The 22832-nt window shown below is 37.8% G+C and overlaps 1 protein-coding gene across 1 annotated transcript in view; it reads left to right on the top strand.

Moving 5' to 3' along the window:
* ZCCHC17 (zinc finger CCHC-type containing 17) overlaps positions 1 to 22832 on the top strand; it is a 442101-nt gene that overhangs the window by 36845 nt on the left and 382424 nt on the right. The window contains exon 2 of the mRNA XM_044060004.1: positions 12157 to 12257. Coding sequence (XP_043915939.1) covers positions 12177 to 12257 — 81 coding nt within the window. The 5' untranslated portion in view covers positions 12157 to 12176. The remainder of the gene's footprint in view (positions 1 to 12156; positions 12258 to 22832) is intronic.

The raw sequence follows: 22832 nt of genomic DNA on the forward strand, positions 1-22832 counted from the left end.
AAATAATACCTTGCATTCAAAAGGAATTTTTGTGGTGGGCTCAGGAATGTCACCTAAACAAGGGACTCTCTGTGACCCGGCCAGAGGCGAGTCAGATTTTAACGACAGATGCCTCAGACAAAGCTTGGGGAGCTCATCTCAATGGAAAGTGGATACAAAACAAGTAGCCTGTCAGACTACAACATCTACGTATCAACATGAAGGAGATGTTAGCAGTCCAGTTTGCATTAATTGCTTTCAAGGAATTACTTCTTCCAGGGCAGGTGTTGATTCTAACAGACAACACAACTGTCATGTGGTACATCAACAAGCACGGGGGAACGCATTCTTATCCTCTATGCAGGCAAGCAATGATTTTGTGGGAGACTGCTCTCAGTTTACAGCTCAATCTTCAGGCAAGGTTTCTGCCAGGAGCACAGAACTCCTTAGCAGATGTGTTGAGCAGACGAATTATGGATCCCCACGAGTGGAAATTGGATCCTCATGTATTTCAGAAATTGACAGTGTTATGGGGAACTCCAGACATAGATCTGTTCGCTTCTCCACTAAACCATCAGCTGCCAAAGTTTTGCACAAAAAGGTTTCATCCCACAGCTTGGAGAGTGGATGCTCTTTCTTTCAATTGGAGCAATCTTCATGTGTATGCCTTTCCACCTCTGCCTCTCCTCCCAAAGGTACTTCTGAAAGTCAGGCAGGACAAGCCAAGGATGATCTTAATAGCTCCGGATTGGCCTCGACAACACTGGTACCCATTACTGAGAAGTCTGGTATGGAAGCCTCCATGGCCTTTGCCTTCGATTCCACACCTGTTGTCGCAGGAGGACAGCCATTTGCTAAATGTCAAGCTTCACTCTCTGCACCTAACAGCCTGTCATATTCTGTTTTGAACCATAGTGGGCCTCCACTTCCTCAGCAAGTTTTGACTGTTATCTTGGAAGCTAGGAGGCCTAGTACAAGGAAAGTGTACGGAGACAAATGGAAGAGATTTTTGTTTTGGAGTGCAGCAAAAGATTTTGATGTTTCTGAGCCTAATTTGTGTGTGGCTCTTCAATATCTTACTGAGTTACTAGACAAAGGTTTGTCTTTCTCTTCTATTAAAGTTCATGCTGCAGCAATTTCAGCTCACTATGATTGCAACCCACCATTGTTTTCTCATCCTTTGTTCAAGCAATTTCTTAGAGGGGCAAAGAATATAAGACCCCCACGAAGAGCTCCTACTCCTGCTTGGGATCTCAATTTTGTGTTGGAGAAACTCACTCTACAACCTTTTGAGCCTGCAGCTACTGCTGAGTTGAAGTATTTATCATGGAAGACTGCTTTTTTGTTGGCCATTACCTCTGCAAGACGGGTTTCTGAATTACAGGCCCTTATGGCAGTTGAGCCTTTCTTGATTTTCCATAAGGATAGGGTATCATTACGTACTAATCCTTCCTTTATGCCTAAGGTGGTTTCTAGTGTGGCTTTGAACCAAACTATTCATTTGCCTACGTTTTATGCAAATCCCCAAACTAAAGGGGAAAAGATTTTGCACACTTTAGATGTCCACAGGCAGTTGCGTTATTATTTGGACAGAACTAAAGGTTTCAGGCAGTCTCAGCAGTTGTTTGTTTCTTTTGCTTTGAGTTCTCAGGGCAAGCCTGTATCAAAACAAACTATTTCTAAGTGGATTGGGTTTTGCATTGCTTTCTGTTATTCCCATCATGGCAAGGAGATTCCAGCTGGGATTAGGCCTCATTCCACTAGGGCTACTGCCACTTCAACAGCTTTTTGAGGGAGTGGCAACCAAGGATATTTTGGAGGCAGCTACTTGGAGTTCTGTACATACTTTCTCTAAGCATTATCACCTGCCACTTTACTCTAAGTCTAGGGCTGGTTTTGCCACTGCTGTTTTGCAAGGCATTTTGGCAGCTCCTGCTTCTTTGTAGTTAGCCATCCTCCCTTATCTCTGCTTTGGGATTCTACCCAATTGTTAGGACTGCAGCAATGTGAGATGAAGAACATAGTACAGTTTTGTACCTACCATAAATGTAGATGTTCAAAGATCCACATTGCTGCAGTCCAATTTACCCTCCTCCTTCCCTCTGTTGTTAGAGGTGGTTGTGTGGGTTGGGTTGTACATTTTGTGTATATTGTATATATTGTACTATAGTTAGTGCAGGGGTGGTTGGTTGGTTGTTTGCTGTCTTTTGGTTTTGACCTTTCTTTTTAGGGTCTTCTGACATCTGGGGCAAGAAAAGACTGAGGATATGACGCCGGTCATGCGCATTTGTACCCTGACGTACTGACGTCAGTCAAATGCGCCCTGACCGACGTCAGCCTTATACTTTGATATTCGGGCCGACCAAGGACAGCGGACTACCCAATTGTTAGGACTGCAGCAATGTGGATCTTCGAACATCTACATTTATGGTAGGTACAAAACTGTACTTTTTGGAGGTTTGAGCTGGAACAGATTGGGTCAGTGAGCCAAGCATTTTCAGTTAAACTGGACAGCTTTAGACAGTAGCAGAAAATTGGAGTAAGGTTTATTTTTGGGAGCAGTTGAGGGATGGAGATGAATTATTGGACAGAAGAACTAGTAAGCAAATTGGGATTAAATGGAATAGAAACGGTTAGCTATTAGAGGGCTTTACCAAATATTAAAGAATTATGAGACAGAAAAACAAAAATGAAATTTAGCACCACCAAACATGATAAACGTATTAATTGAAGCTAGAACGGATAAAGCAGATAGCAATAGTGTTAAGTGGACTGTATAGAGCACTTTTGGTAGATCAGTTGAAGAATAGAAAAGGGTTAAAATAGAAAAGGAAGAGAAACTTAATATGCTGCTTACACAGAAGGACTGGAATGAGGTCTGTGTGGCTCATAAACAGACTACAAAATCTGAAAGATATAGACTGTTTACCTGGAAATGTTTAACTATGCTGTTATACACCTAAGGGACTTCAAAGGACATACTCTGGGGCTAGCAACAAATGTTGGAGATGATGGGGGCTGCAGATTGGGGAATGGGAGCATATTTTTTTTTGGAAGTGCCATAAGCTAGTATAATATAAACAAGAACTGCAAGCACTGATACATGAGGTGTCTGGAACTGATAAAAAATTGGATGAAGCATAATTTTCTTGCACTGCATAGATGTGAAGAAGGTGAGAAAAGGAGCTAAAGACTTGATCATTTTAATTCTAAAATTAGCTAAGAAAGTGATAAAGAAGAAATGGAAATTTAACAAACCACCATAAATAAAAAGCTGTTCAGCTATTGCAGGAAATGAAAAACTTTGAGGAGCAGATTTCAGTCTTCAGGCCTAGTGCAAAACACAACTGGAAATGGGAGCATTGGGAATCTCCTTTGAGGAATTAATAGCTAGGATGGAGACACGAAGGCTAGGAAATCAGCAAACTTGTTATACTTTTTAGATGCAGTATAACTTTAAGAGCAAACCAGATTTCTTCTTTAAATAATTACCCCCCCCCCCCCCCAAGCAGGTGATACCCTTTATCTTTAACATCAACTGAGATTTATATGCCTATGTACACTAGGAAAGAGTCTGTGTTCATATACAGGGAGAGTTTTCTAATTTATATTACCCAAATGCCCTACCCTGTAGTGAGGTGGGAAGTTGGGAGGTGGAGTTAAACTTTAAGGAAACTTGCTGGGAGATTAAAAGAATAGGGATATTTAGTTTGGCATGCTTTGTTTTCTCTTTTGGAGGTTTTGTTCTGTTATTCTATGTGATGTCTTTTCTGCCTCTTTTGACTTTTTCAATGCTATTTACTACAGGTATTCCTGTAAATATATTGAATACTTACATTGTTGATATTTGGGATGATGTTTTAATAACATTGATTTTATTTAAAAAAACATCACAGTCTGTACTCTTATGAAGCCTTCTTTTTACCCAAGATGTCAGCTGACTGCCTACATGAAAGGTGTCCATCTTCTGCATTAACCTTTATTACGGTACTATGTCAGATGACTTTTTAAAATCAAAATGATCTCCTTCCACTTCCCTACCTTGAGTTATTATTTTTGTCATCCAGTCATTGCAGTCTGTTAAATTTATCTGAAATTATTTATCCAAAGAATCTACTTCGGAATAATTTATATCATTTTTTCCTCCAAGAAAGGTTTGAGGTACTATAAAAAGGTATAACAAACAACACAGCATTACATGTGTCAGACTTCCCTGTGAATGCTTAATTGCTATGTGCATTTTCCATTGGGGAGGTGCTGACTGTAAACTGTATTGATTTTTGGGCTGCTTCTGCCTAGCACCTGACAGTGTTGTGAGTCTCAATTATTTCTGCATGCTCTTAGCCACAGGTACCTTTTGTGTCTAGGCACACAGTTTTTCTGAATGCAACAACTGGTCTGTAGTTTTGACCTCTTTTCATTCTCCCAGTCTTCTGAAGTAGTCATGCCTGTCTTTCTTCTTATTTACAGGTACCATCCTTTTGGCTGTTTGTTTTTAAGAGGTCTGTATTCATCAGTTCTGCTGTTAGTCATTTAGCTTTCTGGGGTGGATCCCCTGTGGTATTTTGGGATTAATTCAGTTTAAATCCATTGTTTTATCAGCCTTCAGTCCTTTAACAAGTGGATTGCATACTTTTAACAGATTGGAAAAGGATGGGGGAGGATTAATAGGAGTAGGAGCAGGGATGTTAAAAACAAGATGTGCAAAATGTGATTTTGACTTGGTAATACACAAATATCAGTGCGTATGTAAATATTAAAATATATGCTTATAGATGATATGTATGCCATGCCTGGTAGTAACAGACAAAGCATATTGTATTATATTGGTAAGTGAAGAATATTCAGGTGCAGAAATACAGCTTTAACAATAAAGTTTACTGGTAGATGAGTAGAGGTTAGCTGTATGGATTGTTGTCCTAAGAGTAGTTAAGGAATCTGTTTACAAAAGGGTGGTTGTTTCAGGCCATCTTCAGTTTTGTTCCTGCATTATGCTTTCGTCTGTGAAAGGTCTTAGATCATTTCCACAAACTGAATACAACATGTTGGCAAGTAGTTATTTAGCATTCACCTTTTTGTGAAAACTGAGGAGAAGTACCTTCAGTATGTATGCCTTTCACCATGTCCATAGTTTCCTTCAAGTATTAGTTCCATTTCTCCTGCATGTTTTTGTATTCATCGCGTAGATTACCTACAAAATGTTGCATCTTGTTTCCTAGTGATGCTTTTGTGCTTTGACTCTGAACTTTAGTTTTCTTTGGTTTGGTTTGCTTCTATGTTCCTTTAACTGACACTTTATCCTGTTTTGACTATATGACTTGTATTTCCTGAATGTCTTTCTCTTCTCCCAACCATTCTCTGGCACCTGTTTTGAAAGCTGCAGTTTTCTTTCCATTTCCGTTTGTTGATAAAATTTCTGCATTAAGCGTTTGCTTGTGTGATTGATTTTTGTCTTAAGTAGGTTACTATACTAAATACCAAGTTGTAAGCGTATATGCGACCAAATAACCAAAAATATATACCAAATGTACGCTAAAAACAAAACCGTGCGGGTTGTTTGAGCAGAATTAATAATATTCATAAGGTTATGTTTTATTCATGAGAAGGTTGATTGAGCTTTCCCATTGGATCTTGATTTTTTTAAATGTATTGTATAGGGGGGAGCAACACACATTTCACTGTTCTGATGAAGTCTGCAGTTATCAGATAAAAGAACTTAACCTGTGTGTGTAAAATAGTTTTAACCCTAAGGGGTTTGTTTTTATTTGTTTTCTTTTAAAGTGATTTTTTGAAAGTAAGCATTTGCAGTGAGTTACGGTCCTTTTTAGCATATATTTGGTATGTATTTTTGGTTGTTTGGTCGTATATATGCTTACAACTTGGTATTTAATAGTAGTTTTGGTGCCATGGACTCACTGGATAAAGTTCCCTCCGTGTTCTCCCCAGTTAGAAGAGACAACATCCACCGGTTACAGTGTGAGATGGATATCTTGAAGGGAGAACTGACAAGGCTAATGGAGGTGTTCAGTCAACCAAACTTGCTCAGTGACCACCAACCCTGCATGATGACATCATCAAGGGATTTGGAGGCATGGAGAGGTGAGAATCACAGAACTAGAGAGAACAAGCCATGGAAGTAATGGAAGCCAGTATAGCAGCAGATACAGGCCCTCTTATGGGGTTGCAGCCAGTCAGGAAGTGGTGTTGGAGGGCGTTTTAAATGAAAAACGCATAGGCAACAACTCTGAGGACGTTTATGAAGCTGCAGGGGCTAAGCCGAAGAGAGCGGCCCCTACTAGGACTTGTTGCACAACTCCAGAACTCAGGTACTGTGAATTACTCAACTTTTAAGAGTAATGGCAAACAGCACGCAACTCCTAGTAAAAGAAATATTAATGTATTATGTGGTGCTGGGTTGGAATCGTATTGAGGGCAACAGTTTACTTTTAACAAAGAGAAACTGAGGCCTATGGACAATTGTGTTGACAAACATCAAGAAAATTGTGAAAAGACTATGAAAGACTTGATACATGACTTTGGGAAACAGCTGGGGGTTATTAGAGGGTTACAAATGGAAAATGCATACTTGAGTTAAAAATTGTGCCTATGAGGCTTCAATTTTTCAAGATACCAGTGGGAATGAAATTAAATGCAGAAAATAAAAAAAGAATGCAATTTGTTGTTTGACACTTTGGGTTTTAAATTCATGGAGTTTTTAATTAAATGTAATGACAACAAGTTATGTCATTTGTTAAAGGATGTTGAACAACTGAATGAAAAATACAGAAAGATTTGTTATTTAACCAGTGGGAAAATTTATATCTGAAGCAATATGACTTTGTAGATGACAAGAGTAAGAAAATATTTAACAAGAAGTGTTGCAAATTACAAAGAGATATTGAACAGTATGATAAACAAATTGCTTATACATGGAAGAAGGAAGACCGAGCACATAACAGTATTTATGGTAGAGGTAGGAAATAGTACCCTTACATGGATAGAAATGAACATAGAACACATTATAATGGTGAAAAAGTTTTTTAGGCAGGATCCAACAATGGACAGGGGAGTACAGGGATGCATGGGGGGGAGAGAACAGAAGAGGGGGGGTGCACCATTGGCAAGGGAAGGAAGGAAGGATCGAGAAATGAGACAACGAAGTGGAGATAAAGCAGCACAGTGCTGTACAATTCAGTATGGGACAACTTAATATATACAATTCTACACAATTAAAGCTTGAGAAAACACACTTCATGTTGTTTACAAAAGGCATGAAATATGTCCCTTATGAAAAATTCAATGTAGTAAATACCTTATTGGAGTTTAAATTGTTAATCCAAAAAAAGGTTGCAAACGGGTACCAAAAAAAGAGAAACTATTAACCAAGCCTAGTACCACTGTCCGGTGAAACAATAAATATGGTAACATTCATACAATAGGGATATGTCTTGAATTTAAAAGGTACTCATTTTAAATCAATTTAATATTTATGTATTTTTATTATTGGTTAGTTTATTTGTGATGCCATCATTTTATGGTATATAAAGTGAGTTGATTAAACATGGCCCACATCTGATGAAGTGTTTTAAACGAAAAAGGAGTGGTTAAAATGTTTGTGATTGGTGTGCTACTGTATCTGCTTGGGGTTTATTCATTATATGGACTTTCATATTGAATTATCCGTGGCTTTATTGTTTCACCGGACAGTGGTACTAGGAGTTTAAATTGTAGGAAATTAAATTTGGCCATACACTTTCAGGACAACCAAAGAAGTGTACAGGAGAATGTGTTTAAGAAAAAAAGTAAATATACACCCCATTTACATCCTACATTACTTAGATATGAGAGGCTGGTCACAGAGGAAATGTATAAGTTACAAGAGAAGAGTACGAAAGGAAAGAGAAGATACAATTTAAGTAGGGAGGAAAAATTATTAAACAAAATATGTTATGAGGCTGACATTCGAGTTATGAAACCAGATTGGGGGGGGGGCGTAGTACTAGTAGAAACACAGGATTACAACAACAAAATATTTGAAATATTACATAATGATAGTAAGTATATGGTATCCTCTAACAATGAAGTAAACATCGGGCATAGAAGGATTGATTTATATCTAGAGAAGTTCCTTTTGGACAACAGGATAGATATTTATTTGTACATGTTTTTGAGAGTGGAACATCCAGTACTTGCCACCATAGTAGGGATCCCAAAGATCCATAAAAGTATTGAAGATCCCCCCTTACAGGCCCATTATTTCTGGTAGTAGGTCTAAGACATTCCCATATGGGAAAGTAATAGATGGGTGGTTAAAACCAGTATATGACAGAGTGCACCATATAGTGAAAGACTCATGGGACTTAGTGGGAAGGTTGAAACTGGAAATTTGGAAGGAAAGGTTAGTGTTTGTAACTATTAATGTGGTGGATTTGGTCTCCTGCATCCCAGGGGAAGAAGGACTAGAAAGGTTTAGTAACAGTATTTAGAAGTACATGAACTTTGAGTGGGAAAAGACTAGTTTAATTTGTGAGTTTATGTCTGTTGTACTGGATTTCAATTACATCTGGTTCGAGGGTGAATACTGTAGACAAAAAAGCGGGGTAGCTATGGGGGCGGCGTGCGCCCCCATATATGCAAACATGGTGTTATTAGATTGGGAAAGTGAATATATTTTGGACAGTCAATATGCTAGTAAATGTGTATGCTACACTAGGTTTTCGGATGATATTTTTATTTTATGGGATGGTACAACAAGTGAAGTAAATGCATTTGAATGACATCAGTAGTTATTTAAAATTCATCCATAGTAGTAGCATGACAGGGATAGCATACTTAGACACCTTTCTATCGAATGGGACAGCAGGATTTCAATCCAGAATATATAGAAAAGAAACCTTTAGCAACTTATATTTAGAATATACTAGTTGTCACCCAGTAAGTCAAAAAACGAGCATCATTAAGAGTCAGTGCATAAGAGCTGCGAGAATGACATCTGATTTTAATGAAATGAAGAAAGCGTTAGAGTACATAGGAGTATTATTTGGGGAAAGGGGCTACCCCAGATATTTAATTGATGATGTCACTCAATATGTACTGAAAGAATGGGGAGAAAAATACAAACCACTTCTTGGTATTGGGTCAGAGAAAAAGAGGGGAGAATATGAGAATAAGAAGGAAAATTCCTACCATAGGGCTTGTGTAGTGGAGTGCCGTCCATATGCTGAGGAGATAAAAAAAAAAAATGAGACAAAATTGGAATATTCTAAGAAGTGACCACTTGGATTACAGTAAAGTGGGTACAGGGCCTATGTATGTTTACAAGAATGGGTCTAACCTAAAAAATAGGTTTGAGAGAGTGAAAGGTAGAATAAAGGGTGACACTGGAGATGGGCACACCAACTAATGTGGGCAGTGTCAGCAGTGTAAGGAGATTATAGAAGAGAAAATAATTACATTGGTGAACGTCAACCACACTAGAGTAAGGTTTAATAAAGAGAGTTGTTTATCCCAACATGTCATATACTTGGCCAAGTGTATGGCATGTCCGAGTTATTATGTGGGCAAGACGGATAGACAATTGAGGAACGGGATATATGATTATACCTACTGTATAAGGAAAAATGATAAAAACAATGCTTTGTGTAGACACATACTTAAATATGATGCAAGCCATGCGTTTAAGTTTGGGATTTTAGAACAAGTAAAGGTGGATTTAAGGGGAGGAAATGTTAAGGTCAAAGCAGAAAAAGAGGTCAAATAGCAACTCAGGTTAAATGCAACCAGAGAACCTGGGTTGAATGACTATATTCCCACTAAACCAATCTTGGATGCAAGGATATGAATGACATGTTGTAGTAGGGCATGTACGCATAGAATAAAGTCAGAAACAAGTGAATAGTAAAATAAAACAAGAAAGCTGGTACAATAAGAAAGGAGGCAACATGTCAGGACACAGTGTTTTAACAACTAAAGTGCAATATTGAGTGTTTAAGATGTATATATATTTTTTTAACATAGCACATATGAGCATTTTTATATGTTAGACATGTTTTTTTTTGTACAAATGTGTTCTGATACTATATAACAAAAGTGCAATATTGTGTTCTAAAGAAGTACATGTTTTTTATCACAGAATAATTTAATACATCTATATGTTATACAATGTGTTTTTATACCTAAATGTGATATACATAAGGACATGTGATTGTTTTATAGGTATACTTAGAAATTGTATGGCAACAGGGTGTAATATAAAACTGTGCAGGTTGAATGAGCAGAATTAATGAATATTCATAAGGTTATGCTTTATTCATGAGAAGGTTAATTGATTGAGCATTCCCAATGGATCTTGATTGTTTTAAAAAGTGTATTACATAGGGGGAGCAACACACATTTCACGGTTCTGATGAAGTCTGCAGTTAGCAGATGAAAGCGCTTAACCTGTGTGTAAAATAGTTTTAACCCTAAGGGGTTTGCTTTTATGTTTTCTATTAAAGTGATTTTTTGAAAGTAAGCATTTGCAATGAGCTACGGTCCTTTTTAGCGTATATTTGGTATATATTTTTGGTTATTGGGTTACTATACTAGTTAGTCAAGTTTGTTTGGTACAAGGCACTCTGCTTCTGGCCATTCCTACTTTCCTTCCTGAGATGCTCCCAATAGTTTGTGTGTGTGTGTGTGTGTGTGTGTGTGTGTGTGTGTGTGTGTGTGTGTGTGTGTGTGTGCGCGCGCACAGGTATACTTAAAAACATTGTAATTTCATAACTTTGAAATTCAAAACATTGAGACCATGACATCGAAAATGTTGTGTGCCCGTAGGTCTACTTTAAAACATTGAAATTTCATAATATTGAAATTCAAAACATTGAAACCATAACATTAAAAATGCTGTGTGTGCGCCAAGGTCTACTTTAAAACATTGAAATTTCATAACATTGAGACCATAACAACAAAAATGCAAAACACTGAAAACAACGAAATCTCAGAACAATGAAACTTTGCTTCATACGAATGAAAACTACAACGCACATGTAAATAACATCCCATCCAGCTGTAACAACACCAAAGCAAAAAACACACTTTTTACCATATTTATGAGGTGGGGCAATCCCCCTGCATCCCCAATGTGGGGGGCTGTGCCCCCCGTACTCCCCGTATATTAAATAAACCAACTCCTAGATCACACTACAGTTTAAACAAGTTAATTTCCTAACCCCACTGTAACATGATCGCCATACAGAATGTAAACATATGGATGTGTTGCTTTTATGGAAGTTAAGTTAGTGTTCTGAGAAGTGAGTAGGGGAAAAAGTGTTTATTTTGCCAATCTGTATGTGTTTTTAGGCCATACAAGTAAGTGATTTAAACATTCTGTATGGTGATCGTGATACAGAAAGGTTAAGAAATTAACTTTTTTCCACAGTAGTGCGATCTTGGCATTGGTATATTTAATTTACGGGGGGAGTCTGAGGGGCAGAGCCCCCCCCCCCACACATGGGGGGGTGCAGGAGGACTTGCTCCCCTGCAGAACCGTAGTAAAAAGTGTGTTAGTTTGGTGTTATAGGTGGAGGGGATGTTATTTACATGTGCATTGTAGTTTTTAGTGTTATGATGCACAATTTCAGTGTTCTGAGTTTTCGTTGTTTTGGGTTTTCAGTGTTTAGGGATTTCGATGTTATGGTCTATGTTTTTAATTTCAATGTTATGAAATTTCAATGTTTTACAGTAGACCCGTGTGCTTATACAGACAATTCATTGTTTGCATCTGATAATTTACTATAGATTTTTGAGTCACAGGAAAGTCTGAAAGTATATTATATAGGACTCGCACACTGATATGGTGTGGTCACTGCTGTTTTTTGCATTGATTGTTAATTAAATGTAGTGGTCTCCACTTTACATTTGCCATTTATTCTTTACGGTTTTAGCAACAGAAATATTTTTGTCGCAGAGAAGGTATGGTGTGCCTTATGCAACTTGTTTGAGAATTGGGTTTTAGGGATGCAAAACATGGACTTCGATAGCTTGTGTCTCTGACATTATTGATTTTCATTCATGCTCATTCTTAAGTAACACATTTTCTGTCCATTACTGATGTGTTCACATATATTATCGCAGTTTTGTGCATTTAGGTCTGTCATTGTATTGCCTGCTTTACTTTTTAATGCTCTGTTTTAGGTCTGGTCCACAAAAGTCACATGTCAGCATGCAGAGTGGACAATCCCTCTGAGATTGTAGATGTTGGCGAGAATGTGTGGGTCAAAGTCATTGGGAAAGAGGTAAGTTTATATTAATTGTTGAAAGTGTTCAACTGAACCTTTTACTTGACAGCACTATGACCTCCTGGGTGTTGTGTTAATGGAAACATTTAAGAACAGCTTACTTTGACATTGCACTGTGCAGTCTTCTGCCTGAGTCTCTGTTTTCACTTCCACTGTATGTGTGTGTTGGCAGAGACAGCATTTTATAGCTGGTGTACATTGTCAAAGGGTGGTGGTACAACACCAGAGTACCGTCCCCATACATGGACTGTGCCTGCAGAAATAAAAACATTGGTTTGTACTGTGTCACTGAAAGTCCGTTTCTGTAAATGGTGTAAAAACTAAATTCGACTTTGAATTTTTATTCTTGATGCACTTTTATGGTCTGTGTTGCAGGCAGAGGTAATGTATGCACCGCTTGTAGATTTTACATTTTCTGTTAAAGTCTTGTTTTAAGGCTATCTAATCTGTTAGTGCATTTGTTTTCTGATGAGGTCTGAATTGGGATCACTTATTGTTTAAAATGTTGTGTGGTCTGCAAAATAAATTATAATTTGGCCAAGTACCTTAGGAAACTTCTTTATTGGAAAGATTACATTCTCTGGTTGTGTAAATAATTTCCAGTTTGAATTTTTCCATTGAAGAATAGGGACTTACTACAGTACTGGATTTGAGGTGTTTATTGGTGTTTTCCATGAAAAGCAGACCATGCATCAGAAACTAGATGAGAAACAAGGCTTGATGTTCATCATATTGATCACTGCTGCAGTAGCCTAAGCTGTATGGGTTATGTCCTACCAATGTTATAGCAGCCAGCCACCATTCAAAGCTTCAGGAAACCTTCCACGTGCCCAAACTATTGGATGTCATGAGCTGAGCTGTCTGAAAGTTTGGTCTGGGAACCAAGCCTTCAGAGGTTGATTGCTACTAAACAGAGCACACATGTGTTAGCCGTCCAGGATCGATGATCAGCTAATGCTGTTCCATTGCTGGGCAGATAAGTCCCCTTTGGGGAAAAAAATTTTCACATTAAAATGTTGTTGTTAATCTTTACTTTCTTGGTTAGGAAAGTTATTTTTTAACTAGGAGTTTGGGTTTCAACTGAATGTCATGAGCCTTAACTCTACTTTTAAATGGGAACTTACTTTCTTTCTGTCAGTTTAAAAGTTTTTACAAGCATTCTCGAACTACTTTTATTTGTAGGGTAATGTAACAATTACCCACGGCTGGATGTTGGTAATGCTGGATTTACCCATGGTTGGCATGGTTTTTGCCCTCGTGAGCAAACAAAGCCAACTATGGGTAAATGCAACATTATCCAAACCTAGCCATAGGTTATTGCTATTATACAATGACATTATTTAAGAAAAAATTTGATTACTGTCTTAAATATTCCCCTTGTATAAGGGCGCCATGCTGCTCTTCCATGTTTTTCTCCTGTATCCTGGGCCTTTCCTTATGTACTGCTCATGCACCTGGGACAGCCATTCCCATGCTTACACAGTATATCTGTGCTGTGTAAAGGAAGCAATGGAGAAAGGAAGATCTCTGTTGCTTTTTTTTTTTTTTGTCTTTTTATAATTAAAAGTTTGTACCAATTTTAAAACTAATGGTCCTTGGCTCCTCTTCTACAGTAGAAGCTTTAAAATAAGATCGTCCCAATGTTATAGAGTTCATTGGGTGCAAAATAAATACATGAAAAAGACAAAATTAAGTATTAAGAAGAAATCCTGCCACACTCCTTGAGCAGCCTGTCCATCCTCTTGTTAGGTTATCACTGTAACCCAATGCTTTAAGAACAGACACTACCATTGTCTTCCACTTCTCCACAACCCTAGCGATGAAGGATTTGTGAGACAGTTGACTGAATCAGAAAGAAGCAGTATTTATTTTGCACCCAGTAACATTGAGACTATCTTATTTTAAATTGTGAATGGGTTTGTTTGTTAGAAGTAATCTGAATAAGGCTTTACCTTGAACAACCTCACTAAGTAGGGATTACTGAAAGTGCACTGTCTTTGACACTTTTTATGATGGGGAGTAGTTATTGAATATACATCTGTTTCACTGAATTTGGTGAATATGTAAACAAGCTTCTACTGGAGAAGAGGATTCGAGAACTATTGGTTTTAAAGTTGGTATAGACTTGTTACAGGGCAAAAAAAGGCAAAAAAAGAAGCAGGACCAGCATACTGAAGAAGGCTTTGTTTGATATTTGCCGAAAGCCGTCTGTTTTTTAAGAACCTCAAATCAATAAATTTATTTTCAAGGTGCCTAATATTTTTAAAACAAACAATGGTTATTTAAACAAGTCCGAGAACATTAAAAACATGAATAGATTGGATGGTTCACCCTATCTTGCATTGACTTTTCATAAAGGAATGGGGTGGTTAAGGAAATGTATAAATGAAACTTGGGGGATGTTTAGGGAAATGTATGGTACAACAAACATCTTTCAGGAGAACATAAAATACAGTTATAGGAGGAACAGAAATGTTAAGAACATCCTTGAACAACAGAAAACATATAATATTCAAGGTACGAGTAGAAAACATGGAACGTTTAAATGTGGAAGATGTGCTCAGTGCTCTTTTGTTGCAGAACAAAAGGAAATAGTACTGCCTAGTTTAGGGACAACTTTGAAAGCTAGGGGCTATAGTAGTTGTTCTACCCAGGGAGTTGTTTATTTGGCCTTTTGTATAGTATGTTGGAAGTATTATATTGGGAAAACGGAGAGACACTTGAGGTCAAGAATATATGAACATATTAGAGATATTAATAAACAAAATGAAAACAATGCTTTATATAGACGTGTTGAACTGCAAAGAAGCAAATTTCAAATTCTGGGTATTAGAAGAAGTGAAACACCCGGATAGAGGAGGAGATTGGGAAACAAAACTTGAATATAAGGAAATGATGTGGCAACTGCGGTTGGACACATGTGGAGGGAAAGGTCTTAATGACCATATATCTATTACTCCAGTTTTAAAAATCTTTGCTGCTGACCCCAAGAAAACTATTAAAAGATAAAACAATGATATTAAGTTTTTCCAGTATATAAACACATGAAACAATATATGTATACATCAAATTCATATTATTATACCTATACTATTTATCATATAATTTATATTTTTTACACGTCACTGGTATATGTTATATACCAAGTTTTTTTTTTCATGTGAATATTCATACTCATTATTTCTACATCTACAATTATGTATTCAACTGGTATTTCTATATGTATCCCTATATAAAATGGTTAGTCACAAACTAGTATTGTACTAGTTGAATTGTGTGACTTTGGATACTAATTGTTAGAATACAAATATCATATAAATATTTAAATAAAACATTAGTTTTTTTAAAAATAACTGTATCATGTTTTAATACCATTATTATTACTATTTACATGTTTTTTAAATAATAACAATATTTTGGTACATCACCACGATCAATTTGTTACTTCCTTATAAAATTGGTGTATATACCTTTAGTAGGAAGTTTTCTAGAATGGTTAAATCAACAAATTAATCAGTTATTGTTTTATGCCAGCCCACTATTGGTTTAGTATATAAGAGATGTATTTGTTAAATTTTAATTCTCTCTGAAGAAGTCTCCGAAGGGAGACGAAAGTGCTAAGTCCATTGTAACTGTTGTTCGTGCTGTCGTGGTACTTGTTGGGAGTTAAATAAATCATTTTTTGTACATTATTTGTACATTGGATTTGTTCCGGCTGACTATTACTTGTTTGTGGCGGACGACTACCTTCATTGCTCTCCGAGTAGGCTGTTGGGATTTTGGTTTGTGATTTTTCAGCTCTTGCTGGTGTTTTGTTCTCCATAGGTTGATTGAGAGTGGAATTTTAAGCTGAAAGAAATGCAGTTAATAGGGAGACTGTATTTCACTCTGGGGAAACACATTAGTGGCTCTATTTCACCTGCCTTCAGTAGTAGGCAACTTGGATATTTTGTATGATAGTTCCAAATGAGTTAACACTTTAACTATAGCTTTAGTATGTGCATGAAAGGAAAGGCTTGGATCTAAGGTAACCTATGTATATGTAACTGCTGTGGAGTGCTAGGAAGAGGTGTTCCAGTGGTCTCCAGAATTGTGGGTTTGCTAACATTCTTTAGGTTTTGCAATGTGCAAATAGCATTAGTGTGATTTTCTTAGTGTTTACAGTTTTCTTACTGTTTAAACAGTTTCATGTATCCTTAAAACGTTATAGTTTTCCTGGTGGTCCTTGTTCAGAAAGGGCAGTTGCTTATTTGAACTGATACCTGGTCATCATAGTTTTCACTGGCATATAGGTTACAGTTTGTTGCACATCCCAGGGAGAGTTGTTTATGAAAACTTAGAATAACAGGAGGCCAAGGATTAAAAATTAAATGGTTATATGCAGGTTTATGATGATAAAATAATACTAAAACAAAAATGCAGACATTGAAGCCAGTTGTTCTGGCGTCATTTTCCAAGTAGTTGACACCAACTCTAGCACCAGCATTCAAATCCAAAAGCAAGTAGAAACCTAAGAAGTCAAAAGGAGACACAGGTTTAAAGACCAACTTTGAGATAAGCACAACCAGTCCAAAGTTTAGAAAATGTTTTTTAACGTCTCTATTAAATTGAAAAAAAAAAAAAAAGAAATAACTGAACCTTACACTGTTTTGTCTTTATGAAATCAGCACATTTTAAAAAGTAACAAGTTCCATGCACTAATTATAAAGAAAGTATAATAAACGGTTTCCATTATTATTGTTGTACAGTATGCATGTTCTTTTTAACAAATTTCATTCACTCTAACATTATATAATTTGCTTATTTTCTGCTTTCCATTAAGCCTCACTCCTCCTCCAAGTCCTCCTCTTCCTAAACATAATTTGCTTCTTTTATTTTCTAAAGATCTAGTCTGAAGTTCTTTTATTTCCATTACAATATTCTAAATTTTCTGTTACAGTTGGTATACGTTTTATTGATTAAGCTATTTGCATTTTTTTTTGTAATTTTTGTTTTTAATTATGAAATTCAGACTGGGCAGTCCCTTTTCACTGGCAGCCTGTGAGAAAACCCACACATTGGGCTTCTGATCTTATTATTTTATGTATTATTAGTTTTGCAGTATGTTTAAAACATCATGTGATAACGTAAGTACAGTATAGTGAAAGGAAATTATGAAGACATTTAGTGGATGGAACACAGTGACGAGTAGAAATGTGCTCTTGATACATGCATATGCAAAGCAGTAACAAGTTGAGTTACATATACATGAGTCATGTAGGAGAGAATATCATCCATTTTTTTTTACTAATAGCTTTTTGGCAGCCAGTAGCATTAACCTTAGTAAGGTCCTACTATGTGTAGGCAGTTTAAATCCAGTGTCCCAACTCAGAAGAATTCTCCCTCATTTGTTCTTCCAAAATTTCTGTCAAAGTACTCTGTAGGTAATTTTTACAATATTTTCCTAAGTATCTCTTTCTTCCCCATTACATCTCCAACACATTTCCTATCTATCTGAGGAAAAATCCTCTGATGTCTACTTGGGGTGCAAAATACCTATGAAGTCACTTCATGCAATAATCGTAAACGTTCTGGACTTTGTTGCATACTTGAGAGCCCAACAGATTTCATCCCATTCTTCCTTGTAAGTTGCCTTTCTATTCTCTTTTTACAAACTTTTCAAACTTCCTCTGATTTATTCTTATAACTGTCGTGCAATCTATTTTGTACATCCTACTAATTAATTATCTCTTTAACAGCATCTTCTGTTCTATACCAAACTAAAAACCGTCAAAGCAAATATGCTGTTGATTGATTGTACGTCACTGTAATTATCTCATCTGTTCCTGTCTTAGCTGTTAATTGCTGAACTTCCTCTTCATCTTACATTGGTTTAACTAAGTTTTCATAAATTTAAGTTTGGAGATTTTAGTTTGGCTTGAAACATGACTGCTGATTCCAGAAGAGAAAATCAGTTGGAAATCTTTCAGCACCAGCTATACAGTATCCTTAACTGAACTGATAGCTATTAGTGGCTCTGATGGGAGTCTGTGGGGTATTGTACCTAGCTTTAGAGCTCCTGTGAGTTATTGTACCTGGCTGTAGAATTGCTGTGTCTGCAGACGATACCTTTCTCCACAGACGTAAGGAAGTCTGCCCTGAGTTCAGTGAAGAGTATTGTTGTTCCTTTCACACAAATGAAGCTGCATCTTCTTGTGTCAGACCCTATCTGGCTTTGTTATGCTTGGTAATCTCCACATTCTCATTGTGGGTCTTCTTGCAAGCAGAATCTATCATTTATTAACTGGTGTGTGTGTCTGTGTGTGTGTGTGGGGGGGGGGACGACTTGCCTTGGTTCCTTCACAGTTCAGAGGAAGTACACTCACCTGAAGAGTGGTTGCATATAAACCAAATAGAGCCACAGTCTGTGCTTCTTGCATAGAAAGCTTTGGACTGGGAGATGAGGCCAGATCCCCCGTACGCGGTATGTCAGCCTGTCTGTCATGTACATAAACAAGAAGAGCAAAATCTAGTGGACTTCTGAAAGTGTGGATTTGGGAGTCTTAACTTGTCAGGGTCTTCCAGGAATGAGAGCACCCCAGAAATATATCCGTTTGCTGTCTTGAAGAATGTGTTGTTCCTCCTGCTATTCTGCTCAGCTCAGCAGGGTAAGGGAGACTTCACGATGGCCATCACTCTTTTGCCAGGTGAAATTCCTTTAATTTCTCCTACCATTTCCTCTTATTCAATACCGGATGGTAGATTTTCATGATAAAAAAGAAAGTTATGTTCACTGCCCTTGGATATCCAAGAAGTGTGTGGTTTCAGAATCTCAGGTCTCTAGCTGTACAAAAAACTGTCCTAGTACAAGGCAGGGAAATACACCTTGTTGTGGTACTTAACTGTATCTACCTCAGGTTACGTCTTCTAGTTTAGATCCATTGTTCACTCTGTACCTTCCATTAGGACTATTAGATGTGACTGAGACAGTAAGCAAACAGGAGCGGCCTTATGTCAACTGGTGCCCTAGGCAAAAGGGCTCCATGGCGCCCCTACCACACCACCCGGTGCCCCCATCCTGGTCTACTTACACCAAATAAGTACTGGAAAAGCACCCCTACTAGAGTGGCGCCCTAGGCAGCCACCTAGTTGGCCTATGCCGAAGGCTGGCTATGAAGCAAACCCTCTACTCCTCAGAGCTGATCTGCTAAGTAAAATTTCCTACATTTGTTAGAGAGGTGCCATATGCTTATTTTGCTGGTTAGCCTTCATGTTATCCAACCTACCTCTTGTATCGGATGACAGGTATATGGTTTGAGAGTCTGATATTGTTTGACAAGAGTGCGTTTCTGACAATTCTTCCTATCCTGACCCTTGTAGAGGGCAAGACATAACTGCAGCATAGCTCCTGCTGGTCAGGCAGATACTTTAAGGGGTTGGCAGCTTCGTTATTCTTTGAAAATTACTCATACTTTTTGAAAATCAAATTTCAAGACTGACATGCATGCCCTTCTTTTCCATCCTCACTGGTTCAGTGGCTTTGAAGTTAATCTTCTGGAAGACACTTTTCGTGGCTGCCGTAATGTGAAATGCTTGGATATTTGATCTTCATGGCCTCATTTGTAGGTACCTATACTGGGTCTTTCACAAGAATGGAGTATCTGTTAGGGCTAACCTATATTTCCTTCTTAAAGTGTTGCTAGAATTGCCTTTAAATTATTCCAGTCATCTTCTGTTTTTCATTTTGGAGCAGAAACCACGGGTAAAGATGCATTTGCACCCTTAACTTGCACTAGTAGCTCATGTTGTCTGAAGCAAGTGCATACGTTTTGAATGACTGAACAGCTGTTGATCTTCACACCAGGGAGGGTGATGAAGTCAGTTCCAAACAGAGACTTTCCAAATGGGTTGTGTTTTGCCATCAGCCAGTGAATGGTCCCATTGAAGAATCCTGCTATCAGAAGCTACCTCATCAGTGGTATGTCTATTTCTAGTACTTGTTTCATATATGTCACCATTGTGGACAGTTGTGCTATGGCCACCTAGTCATCATTCACACCTTAACAAGGTGAAAGTGCACAACCTTTGACACATTGATACATCAGGGCTCTGCCTTCTTAGCCTTTGTCTTTTGACTACCTTATGCCCCATCCCCCTTGGATATTCTGTGATACTGACTGGAATATCTTCCAGTCATCTACCCATTGAGGAGGAGCCCTGATACCTAACCTAACAGATATTAACTCACCATATTGGTTGGGCTTTGATGGGATGGGTGCTAGTTTATTACTGTGCCACCACCCTTTTATGTCTTCTTGCCTTTTCTGTCATTTGTCCACTTTTAGAGTTCCCTGCAAGTTGGCTATTAATTTAGATACCTTTATATATTGTTTTGTTCCTTGTTCCCTTTATTGTGTTTGCTTAGTAGATTGAACTGAATGGTGGATGCTAGGGCTAGGTGTGCTTACCTAGTCTGATAAATTACATCATGTCATACAGTGACAGCACATAAACCACTAATCATGACAGCTGAAAGGGGAAAAAACAGCCAAACTAAGGGTTGTAAGAGAGAGAGCTATTGATTCGTGAGTATTGAGCTGTTTTTTACATAGAAAAATTGTGGAGAAAAGAAAAAGAGAGAAAAGACTTTTTGCTTAGTTCGGCAAAGATTCCTGAAGATTGGAAAGGGCAGATGTCTTTGAAAGGTCCCCAGGGTGTAGTAGTAAATGCAATTCATCAAGATGATAGGATGGTTCTTAGTGGAGTACCATAGAGTTTTGCTGTTGGTGCTGGTCTTTTCCACTGTCTGTAAAGGCAAAAATCCCAGATTGTATACATTGGGAAGTGTGCCTTTTTCAGGTGACCTGAAAATATGCAACACAGTTTATAGACAAGAAGTAGAAAGGATGAAATGGGGGACTTTGCAAGGTAGAAGGAATGGTCTAAAACATGGTAGCTTAAACCCAGTGCTGAAGTGTAGATTATGGCATGTAGAAAGCAGTAACCCAGAGCTGGAATACTCAGCAGAAGGGAAGATGTAGAATTGTCTGGAAGAGATTTGGGGAAAGCAGTCACATTAGTTGATTCAAAGGTTTGCAGATAATGTGATAAGACGGTGAGAAATTCCACAAGATAATTTGATTCATATGGAAAACAGGAAGCTAGATATCCCTTTTTATAAGCCAAATGTAAGACCCAGTTTTGATTGCTCTGCGGTTCTGGATATCTTATCTAGACAGGGTTAGAGGCAGTACAGAGGAGTTCAACAAAAATTGTGCATGGCCTTTATGTGACTCTCTATAAAGACAGAGGACTAGAGAAGATCTTGATATGTACAGTCTTGAAGAAAGGAGGTGGAGAAGTTTCTTTATGTATTATTCAAGCAAAATGCTTAGATATGATATCCGTTTCAATAAAACCATCAGATCTGTCGACAAAAAACTGGGCTCCCTATACTGGATCAAAGAACCACTATCGCTCAGTCCTACCTACTTTCTACCCTGTATGCCTCCCCCCACTTCACTAACCTGTACCAAGCCACCCTTACCAAACTTGCTAGTAATTACAACCATATTGCTAGATTTGCTACAGGTGCTACCTCTAGGACCCACCATTGTATCAACATTTAGCTCAGCTAGGATGGCTGGAGTGGCCCAGTCTTCTCCGATACAACCCACTTGTAATAACCCACAGAATACTATGCCAACCCGAAAAAACACCAGCACTAAAGATCATCAAACCATACAGCAACCTGAGGTCACTATGCTCTGCTGACAAACTGCTGGTACAAACAACTAAGAGCATAACTGTGGCTGGGGACTCTCTGTTCTCCAACTTATTAGGCAAAACATGGAATATGCTAACTGCCGAACTTACTCACCAATCCTCCTTAACCCAGTTCAAAAAATCCTCAAACTACACTTCCAACAGCATTGGCAATGTCCCTGCTTAAACCCCGATTTAATCACCACCCGCTGTTCCTGCAAACTCTCCCTAAGCATTTCAATCATATACTCTAATAAGTGTATGAATTCTTCATGGGACTTGGCCCATAACTGCGTGTATTATTGTCTGAAAGTGAAGCCGCATGATTTTGATGTTGTCTACTATGTTTTAACTAAGTTTGTAACCCTACTGAAACAGCATATTTTACTTATCTCTAAATGTTTCTAGTGTTCCTAGTGTATTTGTACTCTGCTTTCTGGAGCTTTTGTCCCCGGGCCTCCGCTGAAAATGGACATATATATCCAGTCGGACTTTCCCGGTAAACAAATATAAAATAAAATAAATAAATATGATAGAAGCATTTAGGTGCCTGAAGAGAATTGACGCAATGGGTATCATGTTAAAAAAATATTGATTGAGAAGGCAGCATTTAAAGGTGCAATATGGGCACATTTGGGGAAAAGTGAAGCATTTTTATAATTGTTTTTCAGAAACATGGTAGATGATTAGAATAGTCTTTTTAAAGATGCAAGGCCTAAATTTGACATATGTTTAGAATGCAGAAGGACATGCTTAAAGCAGTTCTTTTAAGGGGGGAGGGGGGTGCTGTTGGTTATGTATAATCTACAGGTTATCCAGTTGGTAGGA

Source organism: Protopterus annectens, chromosome 1.part2 (assembly GCF_019279795.1).
Source record: "Protopterus annectens isolate FY-2018-M chromosome 1.part2, PAN1.0, whole genome shotgun sequence".
In the NCBI taxonomy this organism is placed as follows: Eukaryota; Metazoa; Chordata; order Ceratodontiformes; family Protopteridae; genus Protopterus; species Protopterus annectens.